The sequence below is a fragment of the Tiliqua scincoides genome, chromosome 7 (assembly GCF_035046505.1).
Source record: "Tiliqua scincoides isolate rTilSci1 chromosome 7, rTilSci1.hap2, whole genome shotgun sequence".
NCBI classification, from domain to species: domain Eukaryota; kingdom Metazoa; phylum Chordata; class Lepidosauria; order Squamata; family Scincidae; genus Tiliqua; species Tiliqua scincoides.
In genome coordinates this window covers 32,158,037-32,178,884 of record NC_089827.1, presented here as the reverse complement: position 1 = coordinate 32,178,884, position 20,848 = coordinate 32,158,037, and the positions used below count along the sequence as shown (strand labels likewise).

General features: G+C 45.2%; 1 protein-coding gene across 2 annotated transcripts in view; it reads left to right on the top strand.

Moving 5' to 3' along the window:
* The first annotated feature begins 3,197 nt into the window (after positions 1-3,197).
* ITIH5 (inter-alpha-trypsin inhibitor heavy chain 5) overlaps positions 3,198-20,848 on the top strand; it is a 73,106-nt gene continuing 55,455 nt past the window's right edge. For both annotated transcript variants that reach the window (XM_066633224.1, XM_066633223.1), the window contains exon 1: positions 3,198-3,405. In XM_066633224.1, the coding sequence (XP_066489321.1) occupies positions 3,274-3,405 (132 nt within the window). In that variant the 5' untranslated portion in view covers positions 3,198-3,273. The remainder of the gene's footprint in view (positions 3,406-20,848) is intronic.

Sequence of the window (20,848 nt, the reverse complement as noted above, 5' to 3'; positions counted from 1 at the left end):
ATGTCAACCCCTATGTAGCAAGTGGCACCTATGCAGTAAAATTGCCACATTCGGCAGGAAATGTAGCCAATAGGCATATTAGGTGGAAAAATAAAAAGGCATCACCAGGGTTTGTGTCACCCAGTCTGAGAGCTTATTATGGACCATGTTGGACCGCCTCCCATATCAGACCATTCAGAATAAATTACAATATCATATGTACAACCTAAATACAGTGGCATCATTAGAGATGGTGTAACCTCCGTTAACTTTAGTTACTTATTTAAATATATAACAGTACAGGACACCCAACAAATCAGTAACCAACAAAAACCAGTGACCAACTTGATGGCACTCAAGCAAATGTATAAGTGTTCTAGTATTAGCTCTGATACATGGAAATGTATGACTTATACAAACACCTCATTGGTTCACTGCTGTAATAACACCTCACTGGCTCTCAGAACAATAAGTCTCACTGGTTAGTTCAGAAGAAAATCCACTTTTTGTTACATATGGCAGTTGTGTTTTCATTTTCTGGTTATTTGTCCATAACTTTTCATAGAATACAGATATTTCAATGTGGTTTATTGTATTGCGTTCTGCATGAAATTCCATATTGTATGATATATAACATTATGGTATTATTCAAAAATACCAAGATTTCACAATTTTGGCTAGTGTACATGAGACCTCGGTAGCCATGAAGGATCTGTTCTTGGACCCCCCATGGATACCAAAAACGATGGATAAGCAAATTCACAGTGTTTGGCCCTTTAAAACCTCTGAAGGTGACCAGAGGGCTTTCTGAAGCCCCCAGAGGTGGCATGCGTCCACCCTCAGCCTCTGCAGGCTTCAGAATGGCCTTTAAAGCAAAAAAACAAACAAAAAACCCACAAAAAACCCTGCTGCTTCTGGTTTTCCTCGGGAAACTGGAAGTGGCATCTTTAAGGCATTCTGAGGCTTAAGGAACCCTGAGACTTTCCCAGATTTCAGAACACCTTAAAAGGCATAAAAACATCACTTCTGGTTTGAAGTAGCTTTTTTTTTTTTTTGCCTTAAGCCTGTCTGAAGCCTGCAGAGGCCACAGGCAGACACACACCGCCTCTGCGGGCTTTAGAAAGCCCTCCGGATGTGACCGGAGCACAGCTCTGGATGCCTTCGGAGGGTTCTGGTTGGGCCAAATCTGGTTCAACACGAGTCCATGGGACCCGTGTTGAGCCAGGTCCACAGACATAAAATCCGTGGATAAACAGGCTCCACTTGTAGTGGTGCCCCCCCACCCCGAGTGCGTCACCTGATGTGGTCCACACACCCCACACCTCCTTAGCGACGCCACTGGAAAATGGCCCAGCAGTAAAGGTTTAAACACCTCTACCTCTGCACCTTGGTTTCCAATACCCATCTGAATTGGACCCTGCACAGCTGCTACTTTGAAGTAGAAACAGGACCCTAACTAGACAATGATAGCATTAACATTACATCTCATTTGTTCTTAAACAGGAAAGGTACCTGGGGAAGGATTTCAGATGATTATTTCAGTTGGTGGGGAAATCTTTGTGTAAGCAGGCAGTACTTCATACAGCCAGGTCTGAAGCCAAAATAGGGCTTTGTTGTTGGTGAGAATATTTATGTCCTGCTTTTCACCCCAAAGTCATTCATAAAGTGGTTTGCATAGTAAAATAAATATATAATGGTTCCTTGTCCCCGACTTGTTCACAATCAAAATATAATGTATTTATTATATTTGTACCCTGCTTTTCAATCAAGTTTGGCTCAAAAAGTGGCTGACCCATCAGAAGATACAATATTAGTTAGTGGGTGAGTGAATTTATGGTTGGGTTGATTGAACAAAATCAATCAACAGTTCCGAGTTTAAGAGGGTTCAAAAATCTAAAAAGATGCAGAAGGAAATCTAGCAGACAGCCACTTGAAAGGGTGCTCTGCTGGGGTGAATAGGGACAGTGACTCTCTCCTTGATAAATACAAGAAGTGTATTTATAAATGCCTCTTTACCCAATTAGCAGGACAAAGAACAGACTTTTCCCTAGCCTAGTATTTCCCAATTTTTTTTGACTGGTGGCTCCCTTGACCTACTGGGCCATTGGCCATGGCTTTCTATTAGGGCTACAATCCTATACATTGTATATGGTGGCAAGTATATGGGGGGGGGGGACACGACATACAAAATTATGCATGGGAAGGAAAAAGTGGATAGAGAGATGCTCTTTTCCCTCTCACACAACACCAGAACCAGGGGACATCCACTAAAATTGAGTGTTGGGAGAGTTAGGACAGACAAAAGAAAATATTTCTTTACTCAGCGTGTAGTTAATTTGTGGAACTCTTTGCCACAGGATGTGGTCATGGCATCTGGCCTAGATGCATTTAAAAGGGGACTGGACAAATTTCTGGAAGAAAAATCCATCATGGGTTACAAGCCACGGTGTGTATGTGCAACCTCCTGATTTTAGAAATGGTTTACATCAGAATGCCAGATGCAAGGGAGGGCACCAGGATGCAGGTCTCTTGTGGTCTTGTGTGCTACCCGAGGCATTTGGCGGGCCACTGTGAGATACAGGAAGCTGAACTAGATGGGCCTATGACCTGATCCAGCAGGGCTGAAAGTATTTTGCAAGAATTTCACAGCTCCTCGGCTGGTTTCCACAGCTCCTTGGGGAGCTACGGCTCACAGTTTGGGAACCACTACCCTAGCCTGATTTGGTATTGAGTGTCAGTGGCTTTCACTTTTATGTGTTTGGTAGTGGTGAAAGAAGGGAGGGCCTGAGGATTGCCAGGTGGCCACAGAGCTCCTGGTGAATTGCTCAGGAGAAAAACTCTCAGGCTTACCTCTGCTGATGTGCACAGAGGTGATGGAACTGATTGTGAAGACAGTAATATCAGCACCCTTCAAATGCACAGAGGCACCCTCTTTTTCTCACTTGACACAACATGGTGCTCTCAACTGGCATTGAGAACTGGGTCCAGGACCAAAAGAAACTCTGGCAAGCCGAGCAACTAAGCCCCAGACTGATCAGAGTATCTAGCAGGAACATCCCCCCTCCCCTTTCTGGTAAATCAAAGAAGAGCAAGGAAATCCCAAACTTGGCTGTGAACTCTGGCAAAGGGGCTGGTCCAGGGGAGGAGGGAAGGGTGGGGCAGGCAGCCTAGCAGGCTCCTGTCAGATGCTTTCCCCACCCCAGTGAGCTGCAGGCAGCAGCCGCAGCACTTTTGCTTTCTATCCTCTCCCAGTTCCTCTTAGCTGGGGGGTGGGGGTGGCTTCTGGATACAGATATGACTTCTACTGTGTTTCAGCTGATGTGGCTTTGCTTGGGTTTCTCAGTCATTTCTGGACAGCAAGACCTGGAACTTTTAGCCCAGGAGCTGGAAGAGGCTGAAATTCTGGATTATGGCCTCATCGACAACGTAAGTTTGCTTTTGTAAAAACTGTATGATTGCTGCTGTGCAATGAATATGAATCTGTGGCAGCCACCTAAGTGACGCACGAAACTGCCTCCTGCTGAGCTCCTGAATCCAGCTCCCCAGGATTCCAAAGGGGGATCTTTCCCAGCCCTATGTGGGGAGACAAGGGAACATTGGGAAAAACTGGGAACATTTTTCAGAGCAGATACTCCACCACTGAGTTGCAGCCCCTCTGCAAAAGAGCAGAAGAAGCAGGAGTCAGATTCAGGGCTCTGCTCCTGTGCCTTCAATACATTGCAATGCAGCAGGTGGTGTTTTTCCTGATGCGGTGGGAACACATTTATCCAATTCCTTCCTATGAGTCAGGTTGCTGTTAAAAGGTTGAGATCTGGAACCAGTAAAAAAAATTGGTCATCTGTGCTAAACAGAGGATGCAAGATCTACTCCCACTTAAATGCAGGGTTGCCAAGTTTCTACTCCAAGAATGTTCTTGTACCTTTAAGAGTTGCACAGCAAGGGAAATTTTGCCAGTTCCAGCTTCTTCCATCATGGTAGCATTTTGAGATAAATGTCACCCAGTAAAAATGCTGCTTGTTATGACTCTTCAAGGGGTAGGACCGTCTCAGGGTCTGGATTTGGTAGCTGTTCTCAAGTGCTAAATTGCATTAATCAGGATTGCTAAGTGGAACCTCTAGTTTCAGGTGCAGTATATCTTTGAGTGCACTGCTAAGGACAAGCAGTATGGGATTGTGTCAGATGCTGTTTGGGTGCATCCCAAAGTCTTCAGGTTGTATTGGAAACAAGATGCCAGACTAGACTGACTTTTTGGTCTGACCCAGCGGCACTTGCGTTGTCAACCTCAGGAGCTGAGGAAATGCATCTTTTACCATCTTTGTCTTTTGTTAAAAGCAGCTGGGAGGCCCTGATTTGGATTGGAGTCACAAATCTGGGAGGGAGGGGTTCCGACCCTTTCCCCACATGCTGCAGTCCAAATCACACCCAGAGCTGCTCTTAGCTGCAGAACGCAGAGGCAATGTTCAAACAAGAAAGCTTGAATTCCTTTTGGGGGACTTGCAACAACCTCCCATTGCCCCATCTGTGTAATTTCAGTGTAACATTTCTGGAATTTGTTGATTGTCTTGTAACCTTTCATCCCTATTCCTTTCTGCAATTCTCTGGGCTTCATACAAGATCTTGCATAAATGAGATTGAAGCTAGAGCTGCGTCTTTGCTTTTCTTAGTTCAAAACGTTTAACAACAAACAAAACAGTCTTAGCAATTCTCTCTTCCTCCTCATCAACATACTAAACACAACTACTGTGTTCACATGCACACATCCGTTTCATCCAAAAGCTATAAACATTCGTTTAGTTAAAAAGAATTTTTTAAAACTTCTAACAACTTTTTGTTCATATATTATCCTGTATGCTCCAAATTGCTCAATTTTTGAATGAAATAATTATCTGTGTATTGTCTTTCCTGGATCAAAACCATATTTCTCTGCTTACTAATTAATTATGTATTGAATACATCAGGTCTGAGTATTCGTCTTGATATCATAGGAGGATCTACTCTTTTCCACATGTAATGGATGCTATCAAAGATTATTGCCATGTTCATGTCCTCTAGCAGAGCAGATCTAACAAAGCAAAAGAGTACAATTGTAGGATCTAATGGCACATCATAACCTGTTATTTCCATTGTTGGATCCAGAATATACCCACCTTGGGAACCCATAATCATGGAGAAAAGGCAGGGTAGAAATCTATTAAATAACTAGAAATGGAAATTCATTGAGGTGCTCTCTTAGGTGTTTACAATTTTGTAATGAAACCCACAGATTTATTTGTTTAGGTGCTCAGGAGGTAAAGATATAGCTCACTGTTACAACAGCTATCTGTGGAATTTACTAGGAAATTGTGGATCATGCAAGTGTTGCTAACAAAACCCTGATACTGCTTTCCTCAGCGACTTCCAATTCAATCATGTGGGGCTGCCAGATGTGTTTATAATGCATCTGGGGAAAAATAAGCTATGAGGAGGAGGAAGAGTGGAATAGCAGCAGTCAGGGAAAAGCTGAATAGTTGCTTCTCCTCCTCTTCCCACTGCTTTTCTGTTCCAAACTGTCCCCTTCGGAAGTTGCTTTTCCTTAGTGGCCATGAGATTTCCTTATGAATGATTGAGCCCTGTGGGTCAATTTGCCTTTTGAATATGTTTAATAAAAGACACATATTAACATGCAAAACGAGAAGGTCCTATTTCTCTTTGAATGATTACTCAAAAGTTAGGTCTGTGGTCTGTGGCATTTCTGTGGCATTTCTTCCTAAAAAGATGGCTAGGGGTCCTTCTGCTTGGCCATTGGCCTCTGGGGTCCTGCAGAATTCTGTCTCCTGCCCCATGCTGTTCAACATCAACATGAATATGCTGGGGGAGGTGTCAAATGTTCAATACTGATGACCCTCAACTGTTGCCCTTCCTGCAGATCTGGCTACAGTGATATGCGTTTTGGTGGTATCTTATTTGTACTAGTGTAACACGGTGTATTTGGGGCTGTCTGAAAACATCAACAGAATGCAGAAGCTCCTGGCTGAAGCACATTTAATCTGAGCTCTGTAATCTGCAATAGCTTCCAGTTTGTTTCTGGGCATAATTCAAGGTGCTAATTATGGCCTACAAAGTCATAAAAGGCTGGGGACCAAGTACCTGAAAGACCATCTCCTTCTAGACAAGTCTGTCCATAATCTGCCTTTTACATGTCCATACACGACATGTAACAGGACCATTTTGGTGGTGGCCCCTGATTGTGGAACTCCCTCCCTGCTGGTTCCTCTTTTAAGCAGACAGCGCACACTTTTTTTTGGTTGTGTTTGGGTTAACTTTAAGTTGTATCGCTGTTATTTTGTTCTGTTGGCAACCTTCAGTCTCGAGAGACTATGGTATCGTGCTCTGAATGGTGGTTCTGGAACAGCGTCTAGTGTGGCTGAAAAGGCCGATTCGGGAGTGACAATCCCTTCCACACTGGGAGCAGGTGCAGTCTGTCCCTGGTCTGTCTCCCTGGCTACGGGCCTTCCTTCTTTGCCTCAGTCTGATGGCCAAGTGTCTCTTCAAACTGGGAAAGGCCATGCTGCACAGCCTGCCTCCAAGCGGGCCGCTCAGAGGCCAGGGTTTCCCACCTGTTGAGGTCCACTCCTAAGGCCTTCAGATCCCTCTTGCAGATGTCCTTGTATCGCAGCTGTGGTCTACCTGTAGGGTGCTTTCCTTGCACAAGTTCTCCTTAGAGGAGATCCTTTGGGATCCAGCCATCATCCATTCTCACGACATGACCGAGCCAACGCAGGCATCTCTGTTTCAGCAGTGCATACATGCTAGGGATTCCAGCTCGTTCCAGGACTGTGTTGTTTGGAACTTTGTCCTGCCAGGTGATGCCGAGGATGCGCCGGAGGCAGCACATGTGGAAAGCGTTCGGTTTCCTCTCCTGCTGTGAGCGAAGAGTCCATGACTCGCTGCAGTGCAGAAGTGTACTCAGGACACAAGCTCTGTAGACCTGGATCTTGGTATGTTCCGTCAGCATCTTGTTGGACCAGACTCTCTTTGTGAGTCTGGAAAACGTGGTAGCTGCTTTACTGATGCGTTTGTTTAGCTCGGTATCGAGAGAAAGAGTGTCAGAGATCGTTGAGCCAAGGTACACAAAGTCATGGAAACCTCCAGTTCATGTGCAGAGACTGATTTATTAGTTGATTGTCATTTTGATATTTTAACTGGATTTTATGGAGATTAAATGTAGCCATGATGATCCCTTAAATTGGGCAACCTACAGAATTTGAATAAATGCTTATGGGATTGCAGTCTTTCACAGGTATATACTGTCTTGTGATACTAATGCAACTTTCCAGTTAATGGTTTTTAGAGCAGTGGTGGTGATTTAATGAGAACATTCCCTTTTTTGAAGAGAAAGATACCAAACTAGAAATACAATTAGATGGGGAAGAAATTCAGAATATCATTGCCAAAATGTATAAATACAAGGCAGAAGATGAACAGGTTAAAGAAAATATGATTCAATGGGTGAAAAATGTGGGGCATGATATCTTAATGGAACAATAGGAAACAACATGGACCAAACACTTGAAATTTACCTTAAATATGAATATTAAGGAAAATTTCTATAAAATGATATATAGGTGGTACATGATGCTTAGTAAACTTGCAAAAATGTATGAAAATGTGTGAAACAGATGTTGGAAATGTAAAAAACAAGAAAGTTCATTTTATCATATATGGTGGATGTATGAAAAAGCAAAAAGTATTGGTGTCAGACAGCTGCTCAGATGAAACAGATTCTAAAAGTAAATAGAGGAAACCAGAAGCCTTTTTATTGGGACTGACAGATGAATGTGTGGAGAAAAGAGCTGAAACTTTATTTTTATGTATGACTAGTGCAGCGAGAATACTTGTTGCACAGCAATGGAAGTACTTTTGGTGAAAGAATGGTGGATAAAAATTTTGGACTTAGCAGAAATGGACAAACTGACAACCTTACTTAAAGAAAAATCAGTAATTTCTTTTGTAGAAAATTGGAAACCACTCATTGACTTTTAGAAGACAAAGGAAAAAATAAGAAAATGATTTGCAGAATTGAGGAATAAAATAGTGGAAACAAACTTAATTATAGAGAAAAGATTAGTGATAATGACAAGTATAAAAAGTTATGAAGGCGATTGGAATTATTCTGTACAGTACAGAATTATTCTGAAGTACAGGATAGAGTAGGGATGTAACAGCCCAATCCTGAGCTGCCCAGGGTGCTCCGCTGCAGTGGCGCCTCAAACGGCTGCCTTGGCATCTTGCGCGCCTCAGCCTGCCACAGCTGGCGCCTTGGGAGAAGGATACTTTTGTCCCCTTCCCCCAGGTAAGGGAAGCAGCCCTGCAGTGGGGCTACTCACTTTACCACTGCCGAAAAGGTCAGCGGTAAAGTAAAGCCATTCGTGTAGAGCACTGAGCCCTGCACAAAAGGACAGAATCCGGTGGAGCAGAGCTCCACGGGACCCACCTCCTGCCTCCCTGCTGCCTTCCCCCGGCACACCTCCTGCCCACCCTCTCTCCGCCCCCCACCTCCTGCTCACGTCTCCCGTCCGTCTTCTCTCCGCCCTCCCCATGCCTCCCACCTCCCTAGAACACCTCCTCCCTGCCCCTGCTTACTGTGCCGTGGCTCAGTGGTCCATGAGACTGCTGAGCAGTGGATGATGGGCATCTGATGATGGGCCATCCGAGCAGCAGATGATGGGCGTCCGCGGATGATGTTTGCGACAGTGAGCTTCAGCGGAAAGCCGGAGCACTGAGCTCAGGATTGGGTTATAAGTAAATAGGATATACTGCTTCATACTTGCTATACTTTACCTTTAGATAGTTTATGAATATATACTGTACTGTATATATATTGTCTGTATGTTATTAATTTGGAAATTTTAAAAAAGGAGAATGTTCCCTTTTTTCAGTAGCATTTGCTTGCCATTTTCTTTTCACACTCCTTTATCTCATAGTTAGGACTTTACTCTTCTTCCTAGAGTGATCCCACCCAATCCAGTTTGGCTCTTACTAAAGTCACAGGGGGCAAATAAAGCCAATTTAGGGTTAGTACAGGAATTTCTGGAATAGTCATATGGGTGATTCTAGCCAATCAAGGATCACTTAGAACAGGGGTCTCCAAACTTTTTGGCCAGAGGGCCGCATCAAATATCTGGTGATGTGTTGAGGGCTGAAAATTTTTTTAAATATAAAATTTAAATAAATAAATTAGAGCTGGAACTTAGATGAGTGAATAAATGAATGAATGGGCTCATTCATTCAACCTCTCTGGCCCTTAGAACACCCTACAGACACAATCAGAGCACAGTTCTGGTCATATTCAGTTGAGAGAACCAGAGGCTTTCAGGGGACAAGAGGCTGCCGCGGGCCGGAAAGAGGCTCGCCGCGGGCTGCATCTGGCCCCCAGGCCGTGGTTTGGAGACCCTTGACTTAGAACAAAGTACTCAACTACAGCCTGTGAACAGCTTCTAAGGGGGGAAAGGGACCACACAAGTTTAATGATGGATGTCATAAGAAGTCACAAATTAAGAGGAAATTTGATAGGTACACTTTTGTCATGTTGCAGAACCTGCTGAAATTATGTGTGCACATGTGTGAAAGAGAGAGAGAGTGAGAATGTAAGCACTTGTGCACAGAACCTCAGATATGTAGTTTGAAATGGAAAAGTATGTACCTTCCTATGTGACATGCTCTATTAAGAACTACATATTCCAGACTTCTTTAGTTTCTGTCAGTATTTTGTTAATGCACTTATATATACAGTAATGAATAAACATAAATGCTGTACTGACATGTCTGGTCATAATATAGATCAGGAGCCAGAAATATAAGCTTAAAACAAAGGAAATGAAAAGAAACTAAGGGCTCAATCCAGAGGGGTCGATGAGCTGACACAAGTCCCTTGCACTGGCCCATCTTCATTGCGAAAGTGACATAAAGCACTTTTGCGCCAACATAAGTGGGATTATAACTTGGGCCCCAGGGTAGGGTGAGTTGCGTTGACCGTGGTCATCTGGCATGGAGCATGGGTAGGGCAGGGAGGAGGTGGGAGGGAGGCATTTTGGGGTGGGGGAGGGCAGGCAGCGGGTGGGACTGTGGGTGGGCAGGCAGAGAGTGGGAGGTGGGGCCAGGATCCGGCAGTTATGCCAGATCCCAGCCTGTCCACGGGCGGTCCAGGGCAGTCCCGGGCTGCTTGGACTTGCAAGCAGACCCATTGGGGCTGCTGTGGCTCTCCCCAAGATAAATGAAAAAGTTTCCCCTTGCCTCGGGCCAAGCCTCAGACAGCCCCAAACTTGCGCTGGATATAGCGCAGGCCCACTGGCCTGCCTGTTTCCAACGCAAGTTAGGATTGTGACCTATAAGACTCAAATGAATCCTCTGATTTATGGGTGTCACTCATTTCACACAGTGGGCTGAAATAGCATTCATGGTGCTTGTTGAGGGCTAGAAGTGAGATCTTTAAGCAGAAAATATGGGCATTAAGCAGATGAGGGTCAGAAATAAGGACTTTGTTGTCACATAGGAACTGATTAGCTGTGGAGAAATTTATTTATTTACAATATTTTTATCCCAACATTCTCCTGGAAGGAACCCAAAGCTTGCAAATTTTGATCATGTTTTCAAGATATGGGAGAGCCCACTTTATCAGGTGGGCAAGATAAAGAGCTTGCATGGGCTTTATCTGGCCCGTGTGCCTTGTGTTTGATTCCCCTGCTCCAGTTGTTCAGAATGAACAAGGCCTTTCAGGAGAAAGGGGAAAGGGGGCCTGTATTTTAAGCTGGGTCCTAAGAAATTAGGGTTAGGCTACAAATCCTGCTCACACTTATCTGGGAGGGGCAGCCCAATCCTGAGCTGCCTGGTGCCCAAGGCTACAGTGGGACCAAAATGGCTGCCACTGCATCCTATGGATTTCGGGCAACCGCAGGTGGCTCCAGACACCACCTTAGGGGAAGGGGACATTTGGGGTTACTCAGCAAGTCTGCACCAGCTATTTAGCCAGCACAGAGGAAAGTAGTCCCATGTTAGGCCAAGAGGCCAGCTGAGCTCCACTGGTCCCACCCTCCTCCTGCCCAGCTCCCTCCCCCACCATGCCTTCTCCCCACCCTCCCCCACCCCAGAACACCTCCCACCATGCCCCTACTTACCTCTCCACCACCCAGCGCTCACCTGAAGCTCACCTGGACCACCAGGCAGTGGTCGCACATCTTCCGCCCGGCGCTGGCTATGTGTGAGCTCACGCTGAACGAGCACCCATGGTAGTGTGTTGCAGACATTTGTGACACTGTGCACCGGTGCTAAGCCGGCAAGAAACATTCAGGATCAGGCCCGAATCCCCCTTCAGCTTAATGGGACTTTCTTCTGAGTAGACATGCACTGGATTGTGCTCTTAGGCACTGTGCTAAGAACAGCTGGACTGGGTGGGTGAAATTGTTAAGGAATGAATTGACTGTGTGAATATTCCGGTGATTCACAATTCCCCCTGGAGGCAGAAATAAACAAATGCCCACACTTGTTGCCAGGGGAAATTACAGCACTGGTTAGCATCATCATTCCACAGAGAAAGGTTTATGAAACTGCAGTGCTAGCCACTTGTATAGTCCTGCAGTGGAATTTGCTCTTGCAGTGATGGAAAAGCAGTACGCAAAATGCACACCAGCTAACATGGAGGTCCCTGTGCCCTGTTGATTTTAGCTCATATCAAATGTTGTAATAGAAGCTTCACCTGCTTAAGTTACAGATGGGCAGTGCAATCCTAACTTGTGCTGGAATGGGAAGGCTGGCAGACCTGCCCTGTATCCAGCCAGTGGCGTAGCTAGCGGGAGTGGGGGGAGGTCTGCCCCAGGTACCACCCTTGGAGGGGTTTAACACCACAAATGCCCCAACATCACTAACATCACAAAGGTTAGGAATAACCCCATCATGCTATATACCGTTGGATGTGGAATGTCCAGTGGAATGCAATGCAAAAAACCAGATTGAAATATCGCCTTTCCTTCAAAAGTTATGGCCAACAAACTGGAAACCAAAAAATGCATTGAAACCTATGGAAAATGAAACTGAGCCATATTGCGCGTTTACTCGCGAGTAGGCAAACTTGCCATAGTTCCTCAGAAAGGGCAGGCTGAGAGGAATCCAATGACACCAGAATGGTTCATATTCAATGAAAGCAGCCCCCAAAAACACCCAAGAAGGAAGTCCCTCCCTCCAAGCAGATGAATGTATTGAGCCCAATGGAAAGTGAAAGTAAGCCACATACTCACGTTTACTCACGAGTAAGCCAACGTGCCTTGGCTCCTGGTCAAGTCAGGCAAAGAGGAATGCAAGGCTAGCTGCATGGTCCCCATCTAATGAAAGTGTGTGTGTGTTGGCAACCTTCAGTCTCAAAAGACTATGGTATTGCGCTCTGAAAGGTGGTTCTGGAACACTAATGAAAGTGGAACTCAACAAATGCTCCAGAAGGCAGGCCCCCCCCAAAGACTAAACCAGAGGCTTGAGCTGGTAAGGTGGGCATTGGGGAGGGCTGAAAATTTCACTGCTTTATCTGTGTGTGTGTGTGGGGGGTGTTATTGCAGGCAGGCTACAGAGAAAATTCACTTGGTGAAACAGGGCTGGCTTCCCCTTATTTATCTGTTTTTCTTTAATTATTTATAATTATTTTATTTTGCTTGATGATGTCACTTCCAGCCATGACATCACTTCTGGTGGTTCCTGGACAGATTGTCATTCTAAAAAGTGGGTCCCAGTGTTAAAAGTTTGAGAACCACTGCCTTAACTCAAAACAGGCCAATGAGACATCCGGGGGAGGGGTGACACCCTAGTGACCAAAATTCTGGAAATCGTGGCTTTTAGGAATAAAACCATCATGTTATATACCATTTGATGCAGAATTTCATCCATTGCTTGTGGGGAAATATTCACTGCATTTATTTTTCTGGCCATTATTATTATTCATTCCATGTCATGACTAATATTATCTCTGTCTCATCTACCTCACAGGGTTGTTGTGAGGACAAAATAAGGGGAGGAACCATGTACACCACCCTGAGCTGCTTAGAGGGAGGGTGGTATAAAAAGTGAATTAATTAAACAATATAATTAATAATTAATCAATAATTAATTGATTAATTAAGTCATATGGGGTGACAACAATTTATGCACCCTGGGTGTCAAATGACCTAGCTACGCCTCTGACAGGCATTCAGTTAAAATCTCAGCAAATGGGAGAAATCCTAGGAGAACAGGTGCGTTTTGCAGAAAGTGGAAGGGACGGAATCATATGAGTACCTGGAGGCAATGAACTCCAAGGATTACAGTTAAGATGCTGCCAAAGGAAACTGATGGAGGTGTGAAATTACAGATGTAATCTCTATTCTAAGACACAAGAAGAAGGCAGAGCTTTGGAAGGAAGTTTACATTTGGAAGGAATGTAAGAAAAATGAAAGAATTATAACCAAGTGAAGTAAACAATGTGCTGAGTGCACTTCCCAGATTTGAGTGACTCCTGCTTAGATGTACATTTGCATGCACTCTAGGTGTGCATGGACAGGATACACATTTGAAACTTGGACACTAAGGCTGCAATCCTAACTTTCCTGAGAGTAAGCCCCACTGAACAAAATAGGACTTACTTCAGAGTAGACCTGGTTAGGATTGTGCCCTTAGTCTTTCTTTATTTGTGTCAGAAGCACCTACAGAAATGTTACTTTGTACATATAAAACAACAGTATACATCAGGGGTGTCCAAACTTTTTGGCAGGAGGGCCTCATCATCTCTCTGACACTGTGCCAGGGGCCTGGGGAAAAAAATTAATTTACATTTCAAATTTGAATAAGTTTACATAAATGAATAGATTAGAGATGGGACTTATATGACTGAATGAATGTCTTGTAGTAGCTCAGGGCCTATAAAGACCTTGCACAAAGTAAGACCAGTCTTTCCTTTGCTGCCACTGCTGCATCACAGCAAGCAGTGGAGGGAGCCCTCATCCCACAGCTCACGCAAGAGGTCAAACATTGGCTGTCACTGAGAGCAGTTGCATCAGGCCAGCGCGGGCTCTAGCAAGTCTCTGGAGGGCCAGAGGCTCAATAGAGACTGGGGATTCCCTGAGGGCCGGATTAGGAGTCCCCGAGGGCCGCAAGCGGCCCCAGGGCTGGGGTTTGGGCACCCCTGGTATACATAAAAAGGTTAAAACTTGATATCATTTGCCTAATACTGGACCACTTCAACAGCATTCCCTCTTGCCAACATAAGGGCACTAAGTGGAAATGCTGTTGCTATTTAATGATACAGTTCCAGCTTTACTAAAACTAATATGATAACCAACCCAGATATTGGACTTTCTCACAAAAGATTCTGCCAATTTGTTCAGGAGTCAAAACTGAATCACTTTGCATCTAAGGTCACTGCACCTCTTTGATTTGCTCTAGACCACCTTAAAGTTGCAAGAGCTAATAGCACAGGATCTGAGCCAGTAATAGGAAAGCTGGCAGTCATGCACTGCAGTTTTACTTTGTGAACCTGAATTCCACCAACACAGTACCTGAATTGATTGAAAATCCCGAGTGCCAGCAGTGCACAAGAAACTGGAAAGTGAATGAATGAAACTCCAGAGCATGGAATATGTTACTAATGAACTTGCTGCTGCTGCTACACATTGCTCTCTCAAATAGCCCATATTTAATTTTTTACCTTCATCCAAGGTCTCTCTCTCTCTCTCTCTCTCTCTCTCTCTCTCTCTCTCACACACACACACACACACACACACACACACACTGACTGTGCTGGGGAGCAAGAGCAGCACATGTAAGACTGTACAGAGTGCCTTTCATTTGAAAGCAGCTTTCACATGGTGTTGGGAGGTAATAATGACTGAGCAGGTTAAACTCTGTCATTGACATATAAAGGATCTGGTCACTACTGCATGGCACAGATCAGTTTCTCTGAACTGCCCTCAATGTGTGGCTTAAATTATGCCATACAAGGGACCTGGTCTTCTCTCTTGGGTCATGCAGCCTCCGTGCCTTCATGCTTACTCAACAGTTTGCCTTTGACCCTGACAAGGGCCCTCCTGAAAACTTTCCTGGATACAAGGGCCCTACCAGAAAGAAAGTCTGACAACTCTACACTCTCTCAGTCCAACCACAGCCATTAATAGCCTTTAGGGCTGCCAGCTTGTGGGGGGGGGGGGGAATAGGGAGAGGACAACAACAACAACCTGATCTGCTCTTGTAGCTTTCACCTGCAGGAATCAGCAGCAGTTTAAGAGCAACCTGCTTTTAAAGGAGCAGGTGCTGGTTCCAAAGTTGTAAGTTTGCAAGCGATTAGCAGTTCCATTTCTCCCTTTTTGGCATCCAAACCTGCTATGGCAGCCTCAGTCTTTCTGTGAACAGAGGCGCAATGCTTTTAACAGCAGCTGCATTATCATTTGAAATGTATTAAAGCACCTGACATGCTAGGTGCTGTTTATAGTTGGCAACCTTCAGTCTCAAAAGACTATGGTATCGCGCTCTGAATGGTGGTTCTGGAACAGCGTCTAGTGTGGCTGAAAAGGCCAATTCGGGAGTGACAATCCCTTCCACACTGGGAGCAAGTGCAGTCTGTCCCTGGTCTGTCTCCCTGGCTATGGGCCTTCCTTCTTTGCCTCTTTGCCTCAGTCTGTTGGCCAAGTGCCTCTTCAAACTGGAAGAGGTCATGCTGCACAGCCTGCCTCCAAGCGGGCCGCTCAGAGGCCAGGGTTTCCCACCTGTTGAGGTCCACTCCTAAGGCCTTCAGATCCCTCTTGCAGATGTCCTTGTATTGCAGCTGTGATCTGTGATGTATGTAGGGCGCTTTCCCTGCACGAGTTCTCCATAGAGGAGATCCTTTGGCCATCATCTATTCTCACGACATGACCGAGCCAACGCAGGCGTCTCTGTTTCAGCAGTGCATACATGCATACAGCTCATTCCAGGACTGTGTTGTTTGGAACTTTGTCCTGCCACGTGATGCCAAGGATGCGTCGGAGGCAGCACATGTGGAAAGCGTTCAGTTTCCTCTCCTGCTGTGAGCGAAGAGTCCATGACTCGCTGCAGTGCAGAAGTGTACTCAGGACACAAACTCTGTAGACCTGGATCTTGGTATGTTCCGTCAGCTTCTTGTTGGATCAGACTCTCTTTGTGAGTCTGGAAAACGTGGTAGCTGCTTTACTGATGCATTTGTTTAGCTCGGTATCGAGAGAAAGAGTGTCAGAGATTGTTGAGCCAAGGTACACAAAGTCATGGACAACCTCCAGTTCATGCGCAGAGATTGTAAAGCAGGGAGGTGAGTCCACATCCTGAACCATGACCTGTGTTTTCTTCAGGCTGATCATCAGTCCAAAATCTTGGCAGGCCTTGCTAAAACGATTCATGAGCTGCTGGAGATCTTTGGCAGAGTGGGTAGTGACAGCTGCATCATCGACAAAGAGGAAGTCACGCAGACATTTCAGCTGGACTTTGGACTTTGCTCTCAGTCTGGAGAGGTTGAACAGCTTTCTGTCTGATCTGGTCCAGAGATAGATGCCTTCTGTTGCAGTTCCAAAGGCATGCTTCAGCAGGACAGCAAAGAAAAGCCCAAACAAGGTTGGCGCAAGAACACAGCCCTGCTTTACTCTGCTTCGGATGTCAGATGTGGAGCCATCAAAGACAATAGTGCCCTTCATGTCCTTGTGGAAAGACCTGATGATGCTGAGGAGCCTGGGTGGACATCCGATCTTGGGGAGAATCTTGAAGAGGCCATCCCTACTAAACAGGTCGAAAGCCTTCATGAGATCTATGAAGGCTATAAAGAGTCACCGTCATTGTTCCCTGCATTTCTCCTGCAGTTGTCTACGGGAGAAAACCATATCAGTGGTGGACCTGTTGGCTTGGAATCCGCACTAAGATTCTGGATAGACGCTCTCTGCAAGTACATGGAGCCTCTTTAGTGCAACTTGGGCAAACAGCTTTCCTACAACGCTAAGGAGAGAGATGCCATGGTAGTTGTTGCAGTCACCCCTGTTTGCCTTTGTTCTTGTACAGCATGATGATGTTTGCATCCCTCATGTCTTGAGGTACTCCACCTTCTCTCCAGCAGAGACAGAGGATTTCATGCAGCTCAGTGACGATGATCTCTTTGCAGCACTTTAGGACTTCAGCAGGGATGCTGTCTTTTCCACGTACCTTGCCAAAGGCAAGGGAATCCAGGGCCACGTGAAGTTCTTCTAGGGTTGGTTCACTGTCAAGCTCCTCCAGCACAGACAGGCACTCAGTGTTGTTCAGTGCTTCTTTGGTGACTACATTTTCTCTGGAATATAGCTCAGAGTAGTGCTGCACCCAGTGTTCCATCTGCTGCACCTGATCCTGGATGACCTTGCCTGCGGCAGACTTCAGAGGGGCAATTTTCTTCTGTGTTGGACCTAGGGCCTGCTTGATACCATCATACATCCCCTTGATGTTGCCCGTGTCAGCTGCTATTTGTATCTGGGAACAGAGCTGGAGCCAGTAGTCGTTAGCACATCTCCTGGCAGTCTGCTGGACTTTGCTGCGAGCAGCTCGGAGGATCTGCAGGTTGCACTCACTGGGACAGGCCTTGTATGCTGCTTGAGTTCTGCTCTTTTCCTCAATGACTGGTGTCAACTCCTCAGAGTGGGCTTCAAACCAGTCTCCCGCCTTGTTGGTCTTCTTGCCGAATATGGACAAGGCGGTGTTGTAAACAGCATTCTTGAAATGTTCCCATCTGTTGGATGTGTTTGCGTCAGCCGGGCCTGGAAGAGATTCTTCAAGCGCTCGTGCAAATTCCTCCACTTTTCTCTGATCCAGGATCTTGCTGGTATCAATGTGAGGTCTTCCTTCCTTTTTCGTGTGATACAGTCGTTTTGTTTGCAGTTTCACTCTGCTGCACACCAGGGAGTGGTCATTGTCGCAGGCAGCACCCTGATAACTGCGTGTGAGAGAAGGGATGAGGGTAATGGGAATTGCAGAGGGAGAGAAGGGATGAGAGTAATGGAGGATTGCAGAGGGAGAGAAGGGATGAGGGTAATGGGGGATTGCAGAGGGAGAGAAGGGATGAGGGTAGGTGCTGTACAAAAATAGAAAACACGAGTTCCTGGCCACAGGCTTATGGCAACATGCAAGGAGAGGAGAACAGGAGGGAAAAGTGGAGAGTAACAGGAAAAATATATTCCAGCACAGAGACGAGCTTAGTGAATGAAGGGGACATGGCACTTGTTCATTTCTGTCCTATGGGACAAGAGCATTTTGGGGAAGGATGGGCAGGCCAGAGGAGGGACTGCTTAACCATTCCCAGATTTTCATGTTTCAGTCCTTTCCAGCATCAGGGATAAGCTAGGTTGGGTCACGGTTGAAAACCCATGTCCATCAGAGGGCCCACATGCACCCTTTGCACCACAGGTGGTGCCAAAGTGTCTTTGGGGATGGGCTGGGAGTGCCATGGGGGCCCCAGTGTAGGGCTTTGCACCAGGGTTCCCAGCAATCTGGTGCTGACACAGCCTGCAAATGCTCCCCCCCCCCACCCCCGGCCTTCTCTCCCTGTCTGGGCTTACTTCCAGTCTTAGAGACCAGCTGGTGAAAAGTACAGTAGCCTTAAAATGGCGAGGGTGGGAAGTGCAGGGGGGAATTGGAAGGGAAGGGGAATGATGAAGCACCATCCATTGTCCCCTACAAATGTCCTCTCACCCTCCCATTAGCAACCATCACTCACCCATTAGCATTACAGGTAAACACAAGTTTGGGAATCTTTTTTCACCTCCCACCAAGTGACATCTCTCCCAATTATCCAGCTGTTCAGGGAAAGGACACTCCTTGGTTCCAAAAGCTCAGGGCTGGACTTTAGACTTAAAGAAGCACGTTCAAGCACCTCCTCCTAGGCAAGAAGCGCCTTCAGCACCTCCTCCATTTGTTCAGATTTTGAACGTCTGATGTTTTATTGCATCTGTAGCCTCTTTTTATGATTATAATACATGCAGAGCTTACCTCAATTGTATAAAATGATGCATTTGGACCCAATAGCTCTATAATCTGCATTTGTTCATGCAAGGAACAAAGAAAAAAAGTCTTCTCTCTAATCTTATAAATGCCTTTTAATGTTAAGAATAAGTAAAACAACTTATACCACCCCCCCCTGTCCAGCACCCCAGGCGGTTGCCTGGATCACCTGTCCCCTAAATCTAACTTGTTAGCATTTGCTGAGTGCAAAAGTGACAAACCCACTTCAATGTGACAAACCAACTGAGTGCAAAAGTGACAAACCACTCCAATTTTCATCTCCATTTAAAAAGGACACACACATTCACTTTTCACTGAAATCATGCACAGTGAATTCCAAGAGTAATCTTTTCTCACTCTATTCTGGTTTTTCAATAAAGCAATCAATGTAAATATATAAGAAGAGGCCACATATGTTTTGACACTGGGGAATGCTTAACTTTGCTCCAACATGTTGGCATGCCAGCCGTTCATGTAAACAGTCATAAAATCACTTCTCTGGTGCACACATTTGGCTATTTGAGTTTATAAAGTAACAAGCAAGGAAGATGAGGAGTGAAAGATAGCCTTGCATTGCCTTACTACAGCAAATTCCAGAAACTTCTTTTTTTGTAGGGGGGAGAGAGAAAGAAGCCTTCTTTTTTAATCAGGAGATACTGTGGAAATATTTTTCATGCACAAAAGTCTTTCTTATGTTATGGACTGTTGTACTGGCATGTGTTAGGATTGAGCCTGCCCGTACATGTCACATCTGGTGCTGCCTTTACACATGGCTAGTGAATAGTATTTAATTTTTTTAAAACAAGAGGTTCAGGCACTTGAGGGAGTTCAAACACTCCCTCTCTGATCGCTCAAGTCTGTGCCCTAATTCCAGATGTGTTGAAAAGTTGAAAAGCGGTATATAAATACTGTTAATAACAACAACAGCAGCAACAACAACAATAATAATATGTGTAACTATTCATTAAAGGATAGGAGACAAAAATCCACTCTGTACATCAGTGGTTCCCAACCTGGGGTACGCCAGGGGTACTGACAGGACCTTTAGGGGTACTTGGAAAAAGAATTGAATAATGGTAGAAAAAGGCAAGTAGTGCCCCAGAATGCCTTGCAGGGCCAGTAAGGCAGGAAGGAAGTTAGCTGGTTGGCTGCAAAAGCCCCACCAATAGCTAGTTTTTGGTCATCAATTCATGTATGAATCAGTGACTGAAAACCAGTAAAGTAAAAAAGCTGAAACATAATGTAGAAAGTGATGAATCACCAAGAATTTCTCAGGTCATGTCTTATGCAAAACAGTTGGTGCAAAACCATGAAAAGGCAAATTTCACTTCTTCACACAGATGAAAAGAAAAAATGCTGTGATGAATACAGGCAGTATGGGTTTTCATATATAGGAGATGAGTGCTTGTATTATTAATATTAATTTCAAACATTTTGCTAATATGAGGGGTACAATTTATGGAAATGGGCCGTCAAGGGGTACACAAGTGACAAAAGTTTGGGAATCACTACTGTACATGATTGTGGCATTTTGTTATTATTACTTCATATGTTCCTAGGTTAATAAATGGAAATGTGTGTGGGAACACAGTAGAAGCTTCTCATTGTGCTCCAGCCTTAAACTGCATTAAAATGATGACTGGATGTTCTGTCTCTTCAAACCAATTTCACAGAATGAATGCTGCTGACCATCGACCCAGTTGGTGGAAGGGCTGAAAAGAGTTAGGCTGCAATTGTCCTACACCTACCTAAGAATAAGTGCCACTAAACCGTAGACTTACTTCTAAGTAAGCATGCCTAGGATTGCATTGTTAGGCATTCTGTTATACTTGTACATGGACTTACAAATGACCCTACA